Genomic DNA, 21,468 nt, shown 5'->3' on the forward strand with positions numbered 1-21,468 from the left:
ACGTTAAGGGCTAGTTTTCCCTCACATGGAAGCAAAGTCACATATGTTGGTGTGGCTTTTTTTTTTTAAAATGCATTGTGCAAGGATGCATTCTAGTAAAATGCCTGATTTCCAGCTGAGATGTTCAGGATCGTGGGTTGCTTGAAGTACTTTCTGATCACAGTCCCAGCCCGCTGCTGGTGGTCGTTCCCTCTGAGGAGGGAAGGGCAGTTCTAGCAGCAAGGGCTGGCTGAGGGAGGGGACCATGCCAGGCTGCTGCTGTCTCTTCCCCTCCCCAGGTGGGAGAGCTCCAGGCCGGGGTACCTGGGTTGCAGGGCACCTCAGTGGCAGCCCAGGCAGCCGGGCAGAGCAGGCCAGCTGCTGGGGGGTATGAGAGAATGCAAGAATGATGTTTTTGAACTGACAAGGCTTTTTGTCTTGCTATACCAGAAGAACCTACCCAAAATGCAGTGCTCATCAACTGCCTGTTAGACTCCTCCTAGGACTAAGGATTCAGTAAGAAAACGCTCTGGCCCTGCAGTCAACACGGGCCAGGTGAAGAAAGTCAGGTGCACAAAAGCCCTGACCCTGTGTCAGCCTTTGAGCCTACCACTGCGGCCAGGAGGAGGAATGCTGGGGTTTCATTGTGGGCTGCACCTGTTGCAACATTTTAAAACAACTTTTTTCAGTTTTATGATAAAAGTCTAGGGAAGGGCAGGCAGTTGTAGACTACAGCTGCCTTAAGGCAGCTTCCTTAGGCCTAGCTTTATGCTACAGGCAATTTATCTTGCATCTTAAAAATACTTATCACTGCTCAGGTGAGAAGGGACCTTTGTGAAGGGCCTATGGCTTACATTCCTCACCTGTTTCCCTCAAGTATTGGAGGGAACCAGCCCAATGCCTTTCCTGCTGCAGCTGGGGAATTCCCTTATCCACCTGTGTGCGTGGACACTGGCCCCATGGCTTATGCCCTGCATGCTCTTGTGGCAACTAATTATGCAGCCTTGGTTGCTCTAGCCAGAGCAGCAGAGGAAGGGAGGGAAGCTAGCCGTTCTCAGCAGGGCTGGGCCAGAAACAAGGGAGTTTTCTTGGACTGCAGTATCTGCTGCTGCTCCTGGGTTAGTCAGCAGTTTCACGCTCTAGGCCTGAATAGCCTCTGTAAGTCAGCGCTGCGTGGCGCAGTACAAGGTGCAGAGCAAAATACCTCCTCTCTTCTCATCCGGGACTCTACAGGAGTGCCTGGCTTTGGTCCTGAGTATCTTCTGTCTCGCAGGCAGCAGATGTGAAGGTATGACTGGCTTCCCCATTCATCTCCCTCAGGGGGTGGTAGAGATAGTCACCGCTCTTATGGTGCCTCTCTGACCTGGCCTTGAGAAAAAGGCCTACGTTTCCCATGGCACTAATTACGAGAAGCAGAGCCAAGACAGAGGTCACGGAGATGCAGGTTTTTCTGTCAGACAGAAGAAAAATGCATGTAAGCAACATCTCTTGGCCTGCTTTCACATGTCCGCAGTGTGCAAACAACTTCTCAAGGTTTGTACTCCCTTCTCTGTCACCATAAGCTTGTGGTTCTGCTCTCGGCAGGGGAGAGCACGCTCTGTGAAAGCCTTTGAAGGGCTGCTCTGGCAGCCAGAGCAAGTGGATGGTTTTAGCTTTCCACTCAGTTAAGAAGTGACCAGCTGTGCCCACAGAGCAACTGTGGCTTCACCAATGCTACAGAAGCTGTGCTCTGGTGTTGGAACTGTCCTTGTCCGTCTGTTGCACAGACAGCGCGTCAGTGGGAGAGGAAAGGTGGCTCTTGTTTAACTGTAAGCTGCAGAGGGCCAGGCTCAGAGCACGAGCTGCCAGTGATGGGGGCTTCAGCTCCGCACTTGTCTTACAATTAGGTTTCTATCACTTTGCCTTCTATCTCCTCATCTTTCCCAGCATGAGAGCTGTAGGTGACACAAGTCAGAACACAGATGCTTTGGGCAACGAAGCAGCAGGTCTGACACAGTGCCCTGGCACTCAGGAGGTGGTGTGAACGACTCCATCTCGCAGGGAGCAACTGGTGGCGTGGGCTCATGTATGTGTGCATGTATATGATGAGCATTACACACTTACTCTGACAGAGAGAACTTTTCTTTGCTCCTTCCCTTATTCTGGGAAGCCAAACACCGTCCAGCTGGAAAACAAAGAATAGAGGGAAGAAAGGCAGTGTTGGGGGGAAGGTGTAAAATTCCACTGAAAAAGAGTAAGCTTAGGTATGATGACAGCCAGCCAGAGCTGAACTAAGCTAACAGAACATTATACACCAAAGCTGCTCTTCCAACTTCTTTTTTTCAGAACACAACCACTGTAACCAGAGGTACCTTTGGTTAACTGGTCCTGTACCGCCAATTCATAGGTGATGTTGCAGCTGCCCGTCTCCCGGTTGCAGGGACACATGTGTTCACAGGCACATGGTTTCTGGCAGTTCGGCCCGTACCAGCCCATGGGACACTCTAGCGAATTGATTACAAAGAAGTCGGTCATTGTCAAAGCTCCGCATGCTTTGAAACCATCCGGTCTGTCACTGCAGCTCCCCTTGCCCCCAGCTCAACCGTGCCCGTTTCCCCAGCTGCGCCAGCTCAGCGCCAGGAAGGATGGGCGCACTCGGAGCTCTAGGAGAGCTCTACAGCTGACTGAGGTATTCGCGTTGCTTCTGTCACCACAGCAGTCGCCGGCCTTGTTGCTTCCCCTGTGTTTTTCTCCCTGCCACATCTGAGCTACAGCCCTGCTGTTTGGCTCAGAAGCAAAGGTAGAGGGGGGGCATCAGCGGCCGATTCCTAAAGGGCAGCAAGTACTCATGTTTGAGTACAAGCATCCAGTGGGCTTTTCAGCTGCGCTGAGCAGTCAGGGCCCCAGGTTTCCTGCAGCCTGACAAAGCTGTTCTGCCTGCCCACCCTGCTTCCTCCGGCAGCCTGAAAGCACAAACTGTGAGTTAACTGCTGTTATTTTGTTTACTTCAAGGAGAAGGTTTTGTAAAATAGGGATCAGGTTGGCTGAGCATTCCCAGGCTGGGAACAAAGCATCGCTAGCGTAACCATGCACGCAAGAAGTTTACACCCACACTGTAATTAACTTGTCCTGTCACCAGAGCAGGCTGTTCAGTCAGACATACGGGGGGGGCCGCGAGCACTTCAGAAAAGCTGGAGTGGTTACACAATCGAGAACATCGCTTGCTCTGTTAGCACTAGCACCTGCGCAGCCGGAGTTTGAAGGCTGTAAGCCAGAATGGCCCTTTGGAGCATTTCACACCCACTGACTTGGATCACCTGAAGCCCGGGCTACAGGCAGGGCCTGGTGCAACACCCTCAAGCAAAGGACGTTCAAGTATTCATGTTCCACACTCAGGAGCTTGGGAAAGCAACACAGTTCTTTGGGGCAGAGACTGAACAGGCATCTCCACAATTTTCTAATGATGAAGAAAACTCCTCTTTGCTCCCTCCTTTTCTTTTTAGCCAGTTTGGGTAGGGCAGGCAAGCCCTTAAGAGCCGGGAGCTGGCAGGTTACGCTCCAGCTGTGAAGTTCGGGCCTGAGCCTGCCCGGCAGACCTCACGCTTGCTTTGCCTACAGGAGGTGGCTCGGATGTGACACAAAAGCCTCTCCCCAGCCCAGGCTGTTATTCAGAGCAGCCCTTACCTTGCTCACAGCTGGTGCCATAGTACCCAGCTGGGCAGGAACAGGCTCCATGCATGGGGTCACACGAGCCACCGTTCTGGCACTGGCATGTCTGGGTGCAAGCAGGCCCATAGAAACCGCTAGCACAAGCTACAGGAGACAAGCAGAGGTCTCATCAGGGCCCTCGTTACAAAAGCAGCAATCCCACCCCATGCTTACACCCACAGAGTAGTCACTGGCACAGGGTGTTGATGGCTGCTCAGAGAACAGAAGCTGAGTCTGTGCCTTGAACAAGGAGCACAGGCTTAAGGTGCTTCGCACCAAGCCAATCTTAAGATGCTCAGGCTGCAATTAAGCTCACACTGACAGAAGGAAAAGCACGCTGTGTAGCCTTTCCCTTCACTGCTCCCTCTTGGGGAGCCACCCACCACTGCAGGCAGCCAGCTGGTACGAAGTGGTTCACACTATCCTCTGGCTGGCAATGAAGGAGTGGAGTGGAGTGGAGTGGAGTAGAAGTCAGCATTACCTTCGCTGCAGTTGCTGCCAATCCAGCCAGCATCACACAGGCATCCAGCTGTGCAAACACACACAAACAGGCATTAACAACAACAGAGAAAGACTTAGAAATAGCAGGAACTCAAAATTAGGAGCCTCTGCTTCTTGGGGTGCCCTCTTAACTCCCCCTGCCTCTGCCAAGGAACCCACAGAAGAGGAATCCTGAACTCACACACAGGTTAGGTTCAAATACCCACCCACTACAGCTGCCAAAGACAGCAGAATCTCCTGCTGATTGCATTTCGAGAGATTAACTCTGGGTCAACTATTACCAACACCTGTAGCCATCAAGCTCTGCCCAGTCACTTCACTGGTGCAAACTGGGCTGTGAGTTCAATCACGGAAGTAGCAAAGAAACTGGAAAACAGGTTTGAACAGAAGAGCCGAAGCTGGGGGGTGTATATTACGCAGTCCCTAGATGCAAAACAACTGTGCGGAAGAGTTGTAATTGCTCGCTTGTAAAAGCACATGTACAAACAAACTCGGAGCACAACCCCAGGGGGCAGAAAGGGAAACTCAGCCATGGAGTATGAAGTCAAGTCCTATTACAGGTCCAGTTTCCAGATCTGAGTCCCAGCCTAGCCCTGCTGCTGTCTCCTAAAGGCAACGTGTTCTGACCATCTCTACTGTTGCTCTAGATGCTGGAGGGAAGGGGGAGAGCAGCTCCATACACCCAGAAGGTAAGACAAAGGGCTGAGGCCCACAGCACCAGCTGGCTTCCAGTCAGGGCATGGGCTGGCCAGACACTCAGCACCTGCGGCCCTAAGGGGCTGAGCTGCCTCTCCAAAGACTGCTGCTCTCTGCAGCGACAAAGCGGCTACTGCTGGTGCCAGTTCACGTGACCTACACTCCTTCACACCAGGGTGGGAAAGGACTCCGTGGACCAGCCAGGACCGCACACAGTGATGCACTGAGGCCCCGGCGTGGTGCCTCGTGGGCAGGTAAGCCATATTCCCCATGTATATACTGCCCAGGTCTGTGCTTCCCCTAGAGCTACCCGCAGGCACCCACTGGCATCTCCGCGTTAGAGGCCTTCTCTGCGCACCACAGCGACTCACAGTCAGTGCAGACGCCGTGCAGGCTGCAGTTGGAAGGGCCACAGTCCAAGACGTCACAAGCTGGGCCCCTCCAGAAGTCCCCAGTGCAGTGGCACTCCCCTTGCACGCAGTCCCCGTGACCGCTGCAGTCTGCAGGCTCGCAGGCAGGCTCGTGGATACACATGATGGTCGAGATGCTCCGAGGGCAACGCCACATGTTGTCAAAGTAGCTGGGGACAGAAGACGGGTCCCATAAGGCGTGCAAGCACTGTGCTGCTCCCAGCCCTACATGAAACCAGTTGATGTAATCCACAAATTTTCATCCTGATTCACACTGGCAAACAACATTAATAATGGGAAAATATAAACGTGAAACTAGATTTGAGTCAATGTTTTAACTAAATGTTAACTCCTATTGGATAGGAGTCATTTCAAACACAGAATTACAGAAAGCAACACGCAAGCCAAGTCTCCCTTTAAGCAGTCCTAGCTTCCCTAACTTTGGCGTTCAACACGCCTTTTCTTGAATATTATTTGCTTTGACATAAGTGACGTCATTGCAGTTATAAGCAACACTTGGCTTTCAACTGTCAGAATGCAAACTGAATTTTGAATCCCTTCATGTTTACAGTCAGAAATTACTAAAAAGCTAAATTTAAAGTAAAATCATCTTTAGGTTCCCTCACAGGAGGCAGAGCAGGGTCTCCAAGTCAGTGTTTCTCTTCCATAATAATAAGATGTTGACAGATCTCTGCTAATTCCTGTGGATGCGCAGCTCTGAATCTCCCGGTCTAAGAGCTGTTTCCTTATCCGATTCCCACATCAGGCCACTCAGTCATGTCAAACAGCTTTGCTGCATGTCTGAAAACAGCTAAACTTTAATCCTGGCTGACTAAGTGGAAAAAATATGTAGTCACTAAATCGCCTTAAATTTTAGAGTCGCTCTCTCCCTCAAAACCTGTCACTTGCCTTTACGTTGTGATCTCCCAGCAATGCAGACTGCCTCCCTTGCAGAGCAGAGGGGTAGGACTGAGCTCTGCACGCCAACGGGAGCTGCGCGGTTACTTGTGCAGCCCTGGGCACGTGCAGCCAGCACCTACCAGTGCTCAGACGGGTAGCTTGCGAGGGTCCCATTTAAGACCAGCGTTGCAGACCCTCCACCATCCAGGTTGATAGCATTGATGATTCCCTGCTGCTTCAGAAATTCAGCCATTTCCCAGAGGTTGACCCTGCAAAAGCAAACAGTTGTTCATTGCTCATTCATGCTATTTGACTTCAGTGAAACTGCTATACTAGAAGCTTGGTCCCTCTCCTCAGGGGAAGGGGGGAAGCTCTCCCATCCCAGGTATGCTGACTCACTGCTAGGAGGCTGCATTAGCCTCTTCTGGCTCTGCCAGAAAGACACCAAACAGCAGTGTCTTCAACTGACCTCTTGAGCTCTGCAAGTCTCTGCCTTGAAACATATTACTGGCAGCTGCAGAGTCCCTCCAGTTCCAGTGACAGAATTTAAAGACCGACCTTGCACCTGCCCCAAGACCTTACCACAACCCTGGCCTTACCCTCTGGATTCTGTCTGTCCATCCACATGAACCAAGACCAGCTGCCCCTGACTGTCGTGTCCAACCGCAGTCCTGGCTGATATCACATTGATGAACTTGTCGAAGGTTCCTGTGCAGGAGAGGGAATAATTCATGCAACCAGCTGGGTGACAGAACTGGCTGTTTAGCCACATCTGTCTGCAAAACAGCGCCCAGCAAGGAGCTCATCTGAATTGAAGCACAATGAGAACAGAGCCCAGGTTCCTCTTGTTCATCCAAGCCCATCTAGGAATAACATTTCCAGAGGCACTCTTGTTACGTTTTTGTCTGGCACAGGGGCAAAGAAGGGGATTCACAAGCCCTCTGTTTTAAACTCCTGTAAGAGGCGTCTGCTTTGAGTTTCTCTGGACAAGTATTAATACCAATCATGCCACCGCTATTTACAGTCCTCAGCACACTCTATTCAAAAACCCTGAACAGGCGAGTGCAGCCTCATCTTGCAGGCAGCCTGTTTCTTGTACTGCACTTGCCGCAGACTCGGGATAAAGTAGCACAGAAGAAATTTGGACCTCTTAAGTGAGTAGCAAACTGCAACTAGACAACATAGTTTCCACTGCTACCCGCTCCTTCCAACAGCCCCACCACAAGGACAATCTACACCGAGGCTGAAGCTAGGCTTTACAATATTTACCTGTGGTTTGAATTTCACCACACTCAGCCACTTGACTCTGATTGATGTACACTTCTCCATCTCTTAGGAGCCAAACTACCCCACTCACAAGCTGCACAAAAGGGTTTGCTTGATTCAAGACATCTTCCTCAGACAGGTAACTAGGAAAGAGAGAGCAGGACGGGTTACCCACAGTCACAGCAGTGTCATGTAAAAGCCACGTCTGCTGCCAGCAGGCTTCAGAAGCAGGGAGAAGGGGAGAAGGTGGCTGAATGAAGGCTAGCTACATCCAAAACTAGAGGCCAAGCAGTGCGAAACATCACTTTAGCAGCCAGAGTAGACCCTGTTCTTGGCTGTTCTGCACAAAACCACTGTTAATGGTGGTCCCAGGCCACTGTGCATAAAACAACTCCTGCCAACAATGTGGCCAGTGGACCTGAGCCAGGATAATAAGGGCAGAGAGCATCTGGCAGAACATGAGGGCAGAGCCGTTGCCAAATACTCAGGGATCTGTGGAAGCAGCTGTAACACCTTGCTGTCTGGCAGCTTCCATTCTGCAAAACAGTGGCTCCAAACAGCTTTTGAGATGGTTTTCAGCAATAGCATCCGGTCTGCCTACAGCTGCACCGAGGGGAAGACACTGCTGGATGCTACCTGCTCCCCTCCGTCTGGGACAGAGCTTCCTCTACTCTTCCAGACGGCAAAACCTTTCACCGAACAGTCAGACAGTAAAAGGACTGTTCAGCTACCATTTCCGTGATCGGGTGTTGTGTGTCACTGTGCGGTGCTTCCCAAGGGATATTCTTCTCTCAAGAATTAGGGTGCTGAGTAACACCCGCCTCATCAGAACGCGATGCTCGGTGATGTTTGCAACTGCCAGGAGAGGACAGCAGCAAAGGTTGGGGCTGAACAGCTGTGCTTTCCCTGTAAGCTCTGCCTCTGGTTTTTGGTTTAAAACTGATTGCTCTACACGCTCCAAACATGTCTTGGGGCTAGATGCTCAACTTTTAGGTTTTTAGTATCCACGATTGCAGCCAAACAAAGCTTCACGCTTTGTAGAAAAGTGTAATTGAAAATACCTGCATGGAAAACATGTAAAAAGAAATCCCTTTACCTATGGGAAGGGAACACAAAGACAAAATGAACACAGCTGAAAATGGATCAAATTGCACAACAGCCTGAGCATGGACTAATCAACCGTCAGCTTTTAAAGCCTGCAACTATCCATCACCAGTCTAGGTGGTGGAGGCAGCATCTCTGCTAGGTGGGGGGTAACAATATGCCCTGGTGCACTGTCCTGCTGCTCATGATATCGTGTGAAAGGGTCAAGTGCAAATTACTTTCCCCACTGCCCCGACAGACCAAATGATTTACACCAAAACTATTTCTAGTGTCATGTTTTGGAAGCCGCAAAGACACCAAGCAGACAATAACTCACACAGTGCCATGACTGCATTTAACATGGGAAATCCTGCCAGAGCAGGAGAGAAGCAGGGCAGAGCCGAGATTAAGGACTCAACAGTGACCCTGCAGTTGCTGTTGGTCCCCTCGGCAGAAGCCCCCTCACTAAAGTGGACATGTCACCGACTCTGCCAGCCCCTCTGCCACATAAATTAAGGCCATGGTTCTCAGGGCTGTCAGAGAATGGCTGCACACTAAAGCCCTGGCTTGGTACAGTCAGTTTGGCTTTGCAGGGACCCTTGCTGAGGGGACGTGGGAGTGGGCTAACAGAAGGGTGGAGAATGCAAGCAGCTTCCAGACTGCTTCTCAATCTTCTAAGCCCATCAGAAGGATCTCTGGGAACCCTTCTAGGACCTTTAGGGTGCCTCCTGCTGCTGGGGAAGGGTAGCTACCAGGGGCATTTACTTCCAGCAGGCACTCCCTCTGTCAACTATTCCTCATCAAAGGGTGCTTTGAGCTTTTGTCTCCAGCTGATGAGGGAGTGTCACTCGGCCTTTCGCCTGGTGCTAGGAAGAGGCCTATATAACCACCAGGCTGAGACCACAGCTTGCAGCAGCTAAGAGATGCTGCAGCTCATGCAGTGGGGAGCTGGAAACTCTGGAGAGGGTAGTGTCTCTGGTCAGCTGTGGTGACATGCCACAGCGCACAGCCTCCAGCACCGACTTCTACAACTACCCCCATCACAGCAGACACCTCGATTCAGCCTGAGCTGTGGAGGGAGAAGGCAGCGCTCCAGTGCGTGGGCTGCAGGGATACCTGGTGCCTCTCACTGAACCTGCGGCCAAGGGAAACAAGCGTCCTAGTGTGTGCTGGCTGAGGAGCTATGCTGCCAAGACAAGGAACTACAGGAGGAGGTCTGCGTGCTGTACAGCAGCAGGGATGATGTGAAAGAGATGGACAGATCTCTGCTAATAGCATGCAGAAACAAAACTCTGAACCCCACAATACCCAGGAGCATCCAGGATCTGCTCACTGGGCTGGCAAATCCTGTGATGATGAAGGCTGGAAGTGTGTAAGCTCTAGCACCAGGAGGGAGCTCTTCCTCCACCCAGGTTCAGTGCCCAGGTTCAGCAGGCAAGGGGCTGGGAGCTCTGCGATACCATGCGTCTGTGCCAGCTGAGCCTGAGCGCCGCAGCAGTGCCAGAGGAGGTGGGCGAGTGATAGGGGGAAGCTCCCTGCTGCGGGGGACAGGGCCCCCACCGCTAACCTGTCTAGGGAGGTGTGCTGCGGGCTCAGGTCCAGGATGGTGTGGGGAGACTGCTGAGGCTTCTCCAGTCCCCAGACTATTACCCCCTGCTGCTCTTCCACATGGGCACCATCAGCACTGCCAGGGGAAAACAGGAGTGCATCAAGAGCAACTGTATGGCTCTGGGGGTGACAGGCAAGGGTGGCCCGGGTGGTCCTCTCCTTAGTCCTGCTGGTGAGGAGGAAGGGCTTGAGGAGCAGTGGATGGATTCTGTGGGTCAATATGCAGTAGCACAGCTGGTGTTGACAACAGGAATTTGGCTTTTACAAGGACAGAACTCTGAGGAATAAGGACTTGACCAAGTGAGGCAAAAGTAACTTCTGTAAACAGGTGATCTGTTGAGGAGAGCTTTAGACCAGAAATGACACAGGAGGGGGATCACCCACAGTCAAGTGAGGAAGTGGTAGACCAGGCTGGCAAGCGAAGGTTGCAGGGTGACGTGGGCATAAGAACTTGAAACAACAAAGTATAAACAAAAGGGGATCTCAACCATATGCACACAATAAGGAAATGGTGAGAGGACTTAACAGGGAAGCTCTCACCCTCTTCCTGGAAAATCAGAGTCAGTGCCTATGTGAAGTCGTACAGTAACGCAAGCAGCGTAGGCACAAACAGGAGGAATCAGAGGTCTATGCAGCTGCAGGGCTACAAACTCACTGGGATCGTGCAGAAATGGCAGGATAGTGCGTGTGACTGGCGTGCTGCAATGGATAGATACAGGCTCTTTAGGAAGAGCCTGTACCCAGTGAACACGGTGGGAGAAGCGGGGAGCAGCTGCCCTGTACATGAGAAAGCAGCAGGAACGCCTGGAGCTCTGCCTGTGCACTGACCACAAGCTAGCTGAGGGCTTACGGGTTAGGATCAGAGCTCTGGCAGATCAACATGGGTGACACCATGGTGGGTGCCTGCCACAGACTGCCTGGTTGGGAAACAGTAGATAAGAAATTCTTCAGAAAACTGGAAAAAGCCTCACGTTCACAGGCCCTGGCACTTACGGGGGACTTTAACCATCTGCTGAAAGGGCAACACAGCAGAGCACAGGCAGTCCAGGAGGTGCCTGGATTTCTACTTAACGGTAAGTAACTTAACATAAGACAAACTTTTTTAGTGTAAAGGATGGTCAATCACAGGAACAGGTTTGCCCAGAGAGGCTGTGGAGTCTCCATCCTCAGAGATGTTCAAAACCCGACTGGACACAGCCCTGAGCAACCTGCTCCAGCTAACCCTGCGCTGAGCAGGGTGTTGGACGAGGCACCTCCAGAGGTCTCTTCCAACCCGAGCATTTCTGCGCTGTAGCCAGAGCAGTTATGTAGTCCACTCTGCCTCTCCTCTGTGGGGAGGACAGAGACCTCTTGCCCTTCTACCATAATCAATTGTGCCTGCTGCATGTTGGGAGAGGAGACACAGGAACCTAAGCAGCTAGAGATCATCAGAGTAATTTATCCAGCTTCTCTTCATCCTAGGAAAAACAGCCAACGGCCAGAGAGAGCTCAATGGGGTACAGGTAGAACAGCTCTAATTTCAGTGTTCAAAGCGTCCTCATGCTGTAACTGGGAGAGGCCAAGGAGGCAGTGCCTGGGCAGCGCTCCCTGCCCCAGTGATTCCTACCGCTCTTCAGGGAGGAGAGAGCACCCTCCAAATATCCCCCAAGTTCTTACCCGAACACCATGGTGCCATCCTTCCGGATGCCAAACTGAGCGTTCTGCAGGCCTCCAGAGTTTCTCACCAGCTTTCCATCGCTCACAACGTTCCCAAGGCACTCTCCGGTTTCCATGTTGAAGTACCCACCGTTCTGGGCCACCAGACACTTCCCGAGCTTTGCGGTCTCTTCCACGGGGGATCTGCGGTGAGCCTCGCAGCCTCCCGCGCCGCCCGGCTCTAGCACAGAGAAGGTCCTCAGGGGGTCCCTCACGAAAGTGAAGTGGCCATAGACCACCTTGCGGTCCTCGCCCGTCGGGGGGATGTAAGAAACAAACGTTCTGGTGGTAGCCACTGGGCCACCCGTCCTGTTGTCGCTGGGCCAAGCTTCGTGTGTTACCCTGCCGTACTTGAGGGGCTGACAGTCTCTGACGTGCCTGTGGTGGTGCCGAGGGCCGTGCCGGGAGGGGAAATACGGCTGCAGCAGAGGGTCGCTGGGGGGGCTCCTGCAATAAGAAGACCCGGTTGCCCCAAGGCTGCCCTGGCAGAGCGCGTCCGCAGCCCCGCGTGGTGGGACAAGAGCTGCTCGGCTCGGGGCGGCGGGCGGGGAAAGGCCTTCCCGACATCCCGGGCCCCTCACCGACATTCCCCTGCCCCCGGGGAATCCCCGGTACCGCTGCAACCCACCCCGGCTTAAGGAGAGGCTGTCCCGCTTAGTACCCGCACCACCAAGCCGACCCCGGGGCACCGGCTCGGCGGCGCCCGGCCAGAGCCCCAGGAGCGGAGCGGCGCTACCGGCCGGGAAGGGACCCCCGGGGCCCTCCCGTGCCGCCCGCACCGGGACGGCAGGGCTGGCACCGCCCCGGGCGCCCGCGCGGACACTCACCCGGCGCCGCGCGCCGCCTGCAGCCAGCTGAGCGCCGCCAGCGCGGCGGCCACCACCGCCCGCCCCGCCGGCACCGGCGGCCGCCGCCGCCGCCCGCGGCCCCCGCCCGCGGCCCCCGCCGCCCTGGAGGCCGCCATCTTGGCGGGCGCTCAGCGGGCGGGCGCTGGAAGGGCGCCCTCTGCCGCCCGGCGGCGGCGCAGCCCCAGCGCCCGGGGGCCGTTTCCCGCCGCCCCGCTGTGAGGAGAGGCCGGCGGAGGCGGGCGGTGCCCGGCGGCCCCGGCCGTGTTTTTGGGCTGTGGGTGCACAGCGCTGTTCTGTGCTCGGAACAGTGAGCTAGGAAGACATTTACGACTAGAAAGGTGGAAAGAAATACTTTTAAAGTCTGTTGTTTCAATAGTAAGCTGTGGCCTGTCTCTGTATGGCTGATACAGACGTGTCTGAATCAGCGTTAGCCTCAGGCATGACTCGCTCTCCGTTCTTCAGGGTCTCATCACCACCTCTGACAGATTCGCACGCAACTCACAGGCAACAAAGTAAATACGGCCTTTACAGCCACTATAGCTTCATCATCCTCATTTGGAGGATTAGGATTTTGTCCATTTTCCAGAAGGGAAAAATAACTAAAGTGGGAGGGGATGATGATACATTCACAGAATCACAGAATTGCACAAGTTGGAAAAGACCTTGAAGATCATCGAGTCCAACCGTAAACCTAACACTGCCAAGACCACCACTAAACCATGTCCCTAAGCACCTCATCCAAACGGCTTTTAAATACCTCCAGGGATGGTGACTCAACCACTTCCCTGGGCAGCCTGTTCCAGTGCTTGACAACCCTTTCGGTGAAGAAAAATTTCCTAATATCCAGCCTAAACCTCCCCTGGCGCAACTTGAGGCCATTTCCTCTCGTCCTATCACTTGTTACCTGGGAGAAGAGACCGACCCCACCTCTCTACACCCTCCTTTCAGGCAGTTGTAGAGAGCGATGAGGTCTCCCCTCAGCCTCCTTTTCTCCAGGCTAAACAACCCCAGGTCCCTCAGCCGCTCCCCATCAGCCTTGTGCTGAGGCGGCTGTCGACCAACACCCCCAGGTCCTTCTCTGCCGGGCAGCTTTCCAGCCACTCTTCCCCAAGCCTGTAGCGTTGCATGGGGTTGTTGTGGCCCAAGTGCAGGACCTTGCACTTGGCCTTGTTGAACCTCATACAATTGACCTCGGCCCATCGATCCAGCCTGTCCAGGTCCCTCTGCAGAGCCTGCCTACCCTCCAGCAGATCAACACTCCCACACAACTTGGTGTCGTCTGCAAACTTACTGAGGGTGCACTCGATCCCTTCGTCCAGATCATTGATAAAGATGTTAAACAGAACTGGCCCCAACACAGAGCCCTGGGGAACACCGCTTGTGACCGGCCGCCAACTGGAATAAACTCCATTCACCACCACTCTTTGGGCCCGGCCATCAGCTCTAGGTTTTCCTAACTGTAACTTCAGTGGCTTGGATTCTGTGATACACCTTGGCTAACAGAGTTAGGATGAAAACTCTCGGAGAGCCTTAGTTTACAAATCTGGGAATTTTCTCTTTCAAGAAATAGCCAAGTCAAATACATGATTAAAAAAAGCTAATCCTCCATTCTTGCCATCTGCCTCTAAGGTAATTATTTCTTGTAACCAGGAACTATATGCCAGACGCCTCGTTTTCAGTAAAAATGTTTCTCTTTTTAATCTCCATAGTCCTATTTTGAATCAAAGAACTATTTTGTTAACAGTGGTAAGGGCACCTACTTTATTCACTGTGTTTCATCTTTATCAAGTGCTTAGTCCCATCACCTCCTCAAGCCATACTGACTGCTCCAAACACTTATTAAGTTTCCTATTTCTTTCTCTTGACCTCAATAGCTTGCTCTTGGCGTTTTCAGCCAAGTTTCAGCTCTAGCACTGACCAAACAAAAGAGACTGTTTGGAAAGCCATAACCGCCCAAAGAGCAACAGTAAAAGCAGGCACCCTGTGGTTTTCTACTACATTCTAACAGTTTAAATAGCAGAGGAAATGAATTGGAGAGGTTTTGCCAGGGTTTGGGGGCTAGTTGCTAGGGGGATGTAAATGCTAACTTCAGGACACTGTTTTAATGTTTCATTGCTGTGTTCTGAGCCATACCCATCACTGAAGAAAATACTGCCAGTATGCCATTATATCGGAAATGAAATTTCAAAATGTTTCTCTTGGGAATAAAATACATCTTTTAGGTGTGCAGTCAGCTCCCAGGCTGGTGGGGCTAATCTTAAAATCCAAGCTGCTGTTCCCCTGGAGGCATGGCTCTGACATCTGTGAAGGCAGAGGGCAGGCCTGCTACTGCTGTCTGGCAGCAGATGCTCCTGTCTTAGGATGGGGGATGCAATTAAACTCTTTCTTCTCTTTCCCTGCGCACAAATTAGCAGCTTGATAGAGAAGTTTCATAGTTTTATTGCAAAAAAATCAAGCCTATTGCTGAGCTGCATTGCACACAATTTCCTTGAGCTACTCAGTGAGTGGGGGAGAGGGGAATTCAAGGAGGAAGCACGGGGAAAGCCCCATTCTCACTGTAGAACGGTTCGTTGCGTTTGCCTGACGTGTGTTTATGTCTGTTCAGCCTGCGTGAGGCTGATGATGAGCTCAGTTAGTTGTCTCCTCACTTCCAGGCGTTTGATACTGTAAATGATGTGTGATACGAGGACAGGTATCACCCCTGTGAAGGGGGGGAGTGGAGCTGTGGAACCGCATGCCCAAGGCTGCATTGCGGGTGGCAGAAGCTGGTGTTTCCATGGCCGGTGCTAAAGTGGGGGGCAATGCCTCAGCTCTCCCAGGATAAATATACCTGGTATAGGTAAGTGTGCTGCCGTCTCAGGTACCTCGCAGGTGGAAAAATGTACTTTTATTTCAGAAATAAACTGGAAAACTCCCTTAGCACAAACCAGTGCGTTAAAAGATCTTAGCAAATGTGTTATTGTTGTCTCCACTTTCATTCAGCAGTGGAGAGCTGCATGTGTCCTGCTTGTGTTTCGAGCTGGAAACAAGGCTATCCAGCTGAATCTCCAGGGTGGACTAACAACGTGGTTTTAATGCTCTAACTCAGCTCTACGTAAAGCAGTGAATAGAGTACTCTGGGAGTTCATTCAGGATCGTGCTTTGTCTTTTGCTCAAACACCTTAAACTTTTTGCAGGGAACATCCTGTACTAAGGGCTTCATCAGAAAGCTTCCACCCAATTCCCAAACTCACCCTGTCTTTTCCATAGCTTACAAGAGAGGCCAGGATCACAATGTGGGGTGTAAAATCCACAGGCCAAAAGCTGCCTTTGGAACTCCATAGGGAACAGAAACCTCCTGCAAATGGGAATAAAAAAAAAAAAAACCAAACCAAAACAGTATTTGAAAACTGAATAGTCTTTCCTCTCTATATAGTGCATTTACTTTGCAGTTTACTTGCCTCTCTAAAGCAGCCCCTCCCACTGCACTAATGTTAAGTACTGCATGGAGTATAAGTAACTTGTTTTTCTAGAACTTTTCAAAGAGGGAAGGGTGGGCATTGTCAGAATTTCGGTGTTTGTTTGTGGTGACACAAGATTTCCCCATTAATGGAAATAACTACCTGCTGTTAAAGATAACCAGTCTCAATTTCCAGCATGTCACAAACTCACCTCCCCAAAATACAGGTTCTAAAGCATATGTATGTGCAGGTGCTGGCAAATCACCTTATGACCACACTGGACTGAATGAATCGCAGAAGCTAAGCTGTCCTCGGCTTTTGTTCCAAAGGCACTGTTCCAAACCTAACCTAGGTTTTAGTCTAGGTCAGATTCTAAATCAGAGTATCTCCGTCTTCTCCACTAAGTGGAGGTCAGCCAAGCTTGCCACTCTTTTTTCTGCTATCGCAGTGAATATCATGAAAGGAACGTGCATGCTGATGTCTAGATCTAATACTAGCTCCACCTCTGTCTTGAACCTGAAGTTCAGCCCAGGTCTGAAAATTACGGTGTGAGCACAATTATCAAGTGTTTGCTGCTTTTCCTGTAATTTGAAATTTTATATTTTATTTAGTTGTGGAAGAACATGTCTAGTGATTACTAATTTTAATTTGCCTATGGGAACTTACCAGGAATCTTACAAGCTGTATGTACTGGCGCTTCTCTTTCTGATTAACTTATCTCCCTTCTTCCTCTTCTGTGCCCATATGCATAAAACTGGATGGAAGTAAAAAACTTATTTCTATAACGTATACCTGTACCTGTCTGAAAATATGTCTAAGCCAATACAAATCAGTCAGGAGAAACTGTCTTTGGGAAGTTGTGTAAAAATTTCCTCTTCTTTTTACCTTCACACTTTCCTTAGGGATTTCTTGGGTGGGAAGAAAACAAATAAAGCGGATAAACGGAAAAAGCAGCTAGTGAGATTAAAAGGCAGCGACTGAAAGAAGGGTACAGGGTTTGGAGTGGTAGAGGGTGCTACGGGTGGAAAAAGGGGCATTTTTAAAAGGGTCTTTCTGCTCCATTTTCCTTTCAGGAGAGCATGTTGAGGTCAGAAAGCTTGGTGAAAAAAATTACGTGCTACGGTTCTATCTAGTGCTAGCTGTAGTCTTAGGATAAAGGGGAGAACGGCTCACATTAGATGAGGTTAGGCAGGTGCACAGTTCACATGTCACAGCATGTACTAAACAGAGTAAAATTAATTTTATATTTTAGAGCATGGTGGTCTTTAGAGGAACATTTGGCTTGGGGCCAGGGAGTCCTACCTTTGAAACACCATAGTCTTTTCATGTTCAGTGCAGTGAGCGAAGCAGAGAAGATTCTCAACAGCTTCAAAACAGGCTGTGGGCTCCGCACTAGGCTACCTGCAGCAGCATTTCAGGCTACCTAGAATTGCTTCCAAATTGAGCTTATTCTGCGACCGACTCCTTTCATCTCCACTGTAGCGGGGGCTGCACTTTAGAAACTGAGCAAACAGGAGAACAAACACAAGAAGCAAACTACCCTGCTGTTAAAAACGGCAATAATTTATCATACGGTGATACAGCACAGCTTCAGTAGTCTGAACACTTTGAAGTCATGACGGGTTTGTGACTACTGTTAGTGCATACCCCCCAGGTGCAGGTGTGACTGGTGCCAATACATAATGCAATTTTAAACAAAAAAAACCATAATGCAATTTTAAAAGGTTTGTAATACATCCATATATTACGTGGCAATAAGAGTAGCCAGGGTAGAGCAGGTTTTTGTGAGGTTCGCTTGAGACATGTGGGTTGGTGACTTCTGGGATTAGTGAAGTTCCACTGGTCAGAAGGATTTAGGCTTCTGTGTCTCCACTTATTGAACCTGCAGCAATCTGTCAAGGGGAGGAAGACCTGAGATGGATCCTAAGTGCCTACACGAGCATGTAGTGTGTATCTGTCAGGGAGAACAAGTTTGGTGATGTTCACAGGAACAGACATGACTCAAAAGCTTTGTAGGAGCTTTCGGTTTTTTAAGCGCTCGGCGGTGTAACCCAATGAATAATGCAGTGGCTAACTGGTTGTTCTGTTTTGGCAAACCCCCTGAGATATTAACAGGCATGACAAAGGAATTAAAAACGAAAGTGACTTGGAACAAAACTGCTAAATTAGCACTGCTCCTGAGAGCACATATTGCTGGGGTGCATACAAAGTGACCGTTTAAGCCAAACACTCTTAGGAAACTGGTGCTGGGGCTAGGTTTTTGACTGACTGAGCTTAAGCAGACCGTTTCCAGACTAAACTGCAAACAGCATTTCCAAACTGTCTGAAATGTCACAGGAAGAAAAGAGGGGAAAACCTTTTGAAAAATGTAATTGTTATTCAATAAATATGAAAAATTTTACAAGCAGAAGTAAGTTCTGTCATAAAACGCATTTCTCATAAATGCATTCATCTCTATTCCTGTTTTCAGAACCTCAGATACAAGTGGTGACACCATATTTCTCTTTCTCCAGCTAAGTGCTCTGATGACTAGATGGGCCAAAAGAACATTTATTGCGGGTCTACCTTTATAAACTTAAGTCACTGGATCTATAAAGCTAATACACTTGTACGTAATTTGAAGTAGTTTGGTAACCTGCCAGAAAATACGGGTAAATGGAATTGGTGGAGTTATGCCTGGTAGTCTGCAGGAATCAGTCAGTCACTCGCTCCATCACAGGACATGATATCTGCACTCTATTCAAGGAAGTAGATACGAGAAGCAATTTGCATTTTGCGTTAAAGTGATACGCAGCAAGTAGCTGTCAGGTGAGCCGGGTGAGGATGAAATGAGAGATTCCCAGAAGAACGGATCTCCTGCAGGTTGGTATGGATGTGTGACTGCCCGTGCCAGGGGTGTACGTGTGAAGTAGGCTAGGGACATGGGACAGCGGGGCTTTTCTTAAAGAGACCTTGACTGCTTCACCAGTTAGGAAAGATGCGTTCTGAACAGGATCTTTAAGCAAATATTCCAGGCTTTATTGTCTTGTTGAACTGGTCTGCCCACACTTGTAATTAGTTATATGCTTTAAGAGGAAACAATGGTTTCATTGTTACCACATACTGGCTGGTAGGCAATATGGCAAATGACAATGGAAATACAATATCTAGCATCTGTTTTTGTCATAGCGTTAGAAGAAACATAACCAGAATACCAGCATACCATTCAGACTGGGTGGCCATTAGGTTCTGCAGAAAAGCATCCTTTATTTGTGTCTTTATTCCTATTTGTAGCAAAGAAATACCATTTGTTCTCTGCACTGTGTGACACATCTTATTTGATGCCTGGTCAGTACATCTAACCTAGTTTTAAACTCTTGAACAAGGCCCTGTTTTAAGGATTTGTCACCATGGGGTTCAGTTACTTCCACAGGGCCTTGGCAAGATAATGTGGCAAATGTTTCTGTCAGGAGGATTCGATTTGCTCTTGGCATCTGCATTTCCACCAGAAAACAGGGATCAGCAAACTGAAAATAGCTGAAAACTGTTTATTACATACATGTGTTAGAACCCAGTGGAATGCAGATGTTGAAGGAATTTAGTACCTGGTAGGATCAGGACTGGAGACAGCAAATTGAGAGATATCACAGAAATATTCAGGATATTAATTCAGATCCAGTGAAGTTGAAGATCTCTTTAGAATTCAGTAGAATTTGAGCTAGAGAAAATGTATGCATTAATGGTAATGGGGCTGCACTGAAATCATCCCTGACTCTCTGGGATACTCTAAAACTTACCAGGAAAATACACATTGTGGACAAATACCCAGTATTGCTAGAATTCAAAACTAGCTCCCAAGGTGGAGCTCCGCTTTGCCTTGCAAGACAAGATTGTGATTTAAAGGGTCTAATCCTGTGTCACTATGGAATGAGCACTAGTATTGCTCAAGGACCTTTCTGTGCAAGTGGCATTCCCCGCTGACAGCCTGCAACTGTCAACTGTCCTTGTTATTGCACAAGGTTACGTGGCTTGCATAGGTGATGATCTGTACTGATTTTAAAACCGTACGCATCTGGAAGGCTACAGCAGAGTTTAGTCAGGGAGATCAAATGGTAAAATTGAACTGCAAGTTAGAACTTCAGTTGGACTTTATAGCCACCTCTGCCCCATGATTTGTGTGTGACCCTGGGCTCAGCATTTGAGCTCGGATAAAATACTCTCTGTGCTCTACCATACCCAACTGTTGAGATAAGTGTAATCCTATTTTTTTACCTACCAGGGATATAGTCAGTCTTTACTATGATAGCCACTGAAGGAAAAACCCTATCCTTTATATAATGAAAAACATTTTATTGCATGATATGAATTTGTATCACAGTATGAATAGTTTCAGTTGATATCCGTGTGTGCGGGACTTCTGTAGTTCCAAAGATCAGAAACAGGGACAGCCAAATAGATTAATGCTGGAGTTTCCACATGAGATGAAAATGTAAGAATTTTAAGATTTCTGAATTTCCTAGTGCTGGGCATCCTGCAGTATAACTCAGATAGGGAGATATTTGACTCATTTTATGGATGATCATGAGCATTAGCTCTCTGACTACTTTAATGAGGCTGCCATAGATAACGTAGCATTTGTTCAAGTATTTTATTTTACAAATGCTGTATCCATCGTGTCTTTCAGGAGCACCTTTTTTTTCTTTTAACTATATTGATACATGGTAAAATGATAATATGGCTGAACTGGTGAATGGGAACTTTAACCAACTTTGCTCACAAGTCACCTGCAAATGGACTTTGGTGTTTCCAAGTGCCAGTGGTGCAAATGGTGTTTCCAAGTACCAGTTAGTCAGGGCCCTGAGTGCAGCAGCAGGCCCTAACTGCCCTGACCAGACTCAGCCGGGGCCTCCATCCACACCCTCTGCCCATGGGCCCAGCAGCCTCATTTAAGCTCAGGCCTGGCCTTCAGTTCTTCCCTGAGCTATGTTGTAGACGTACCTGCTTCTAGTCCTGTTCCTGAATTGTTATTTGGATTTAGTGGCTTGACCTTGGCCTTGTTACCTTGCTTTTGTCTGAGGATCAATGGGGCTGTCAATGGGACCTGTTGCTGGCATCACGCGGCTGGGGTTGCTGTGGGACTGTGCCCTAATGGTGAGATCATTGCTGCTGCGGTGGTCACCCTTGGCTTGTCTTCTCTTAGGAAACAGCCGGCTCTTGCTGCTCCCTTTGTTATTCAGAGTGTTTTTTCCAAACCTGTTTCAGGCTCTGATTATAGTGGCTTATTCGGTACGGGTGCAGATTGGAGTTCTCATTCTACATTCATGCTGTGAGATCTGTCTCCAAACTGTCATTTAATAAAAGGATTCCTCCCTGACA

The 21,468-nt window shown here is 49.7% G+C and overlaps 1 protein-coding gene across 4 annotated transcripts; it reads right to left on the reverse strand.

The window, feature by feature from the left end:
* Nucleotides 1-233: 233 nt before the first annotated feature.
* Nucleotides 234-17,546, reverse strand: NAGPA (N-acetylglucosamine-1-phosphodiester alpha-N-acetylglucosaminidase). 4 transcript variants are annotated; one of them, XM_075515595.1, is made up of 12 exons: nt 12,653-12,801; nt 11,787-12,272; nt 7,443-7,582; nt 6,773-6,881; nt 6,314-6,442; nt 5,235-5,443; nt 4,148-4,195; nt 3,643-3,771; nt 2,331-2,462; nt 2,083-2,143; nt 1,184-1,429; nt 234-360 (listed from the first exon to the last, which is right to left on the reverse strand). In XM_075515595.1, the coding sequence occupies exons 1-11, from the start codon at nt 12,787-12,789 to the stop codon at nt 1,207-1,209; spliced, it is 1,803 nt and encodes a 600-aa protein (XP_075371710.1). In that variant the 5' UTR covers nt 12,790-12,801; the 3' UTR covers nt 234-360; nt 1,184-1,206. The 4 variants fall into 4 exon arrangements, with proteins under 4 accessions (XP_075371710.1, XP_075371711.1, XP_075371708.1 ...); XM_075515596.1 differs by lacking the exon at nt 12,653-12,801 and adding an exon at nt 17,416-17,546 and having other exon boundaries at nt 234-1,429; XM_075515593.1 differs by having other exon boundaries at nt 234-1,429.
* Nucleotides 17,547-21,468: the final 3,922 nt, after the last annotated feature.

This window comes from Mycteria americana, chromosome 12 (genome assembly GCF_035582795.1).
Source record: "Mycteria americana isolate JAX WOST 10 ecotype Jacksonville Zoo and Gardens chromosome 12, USCA_MyAme_1.0, whole genome shotgun sequence".
NCBI classification, from domain to species: domain Eukaryota; kingdom Metazoa; phylum Chordata; class Aves; order Ciconiiformes; family Ciconiidae; genus Mycteria; species Mycteria americana.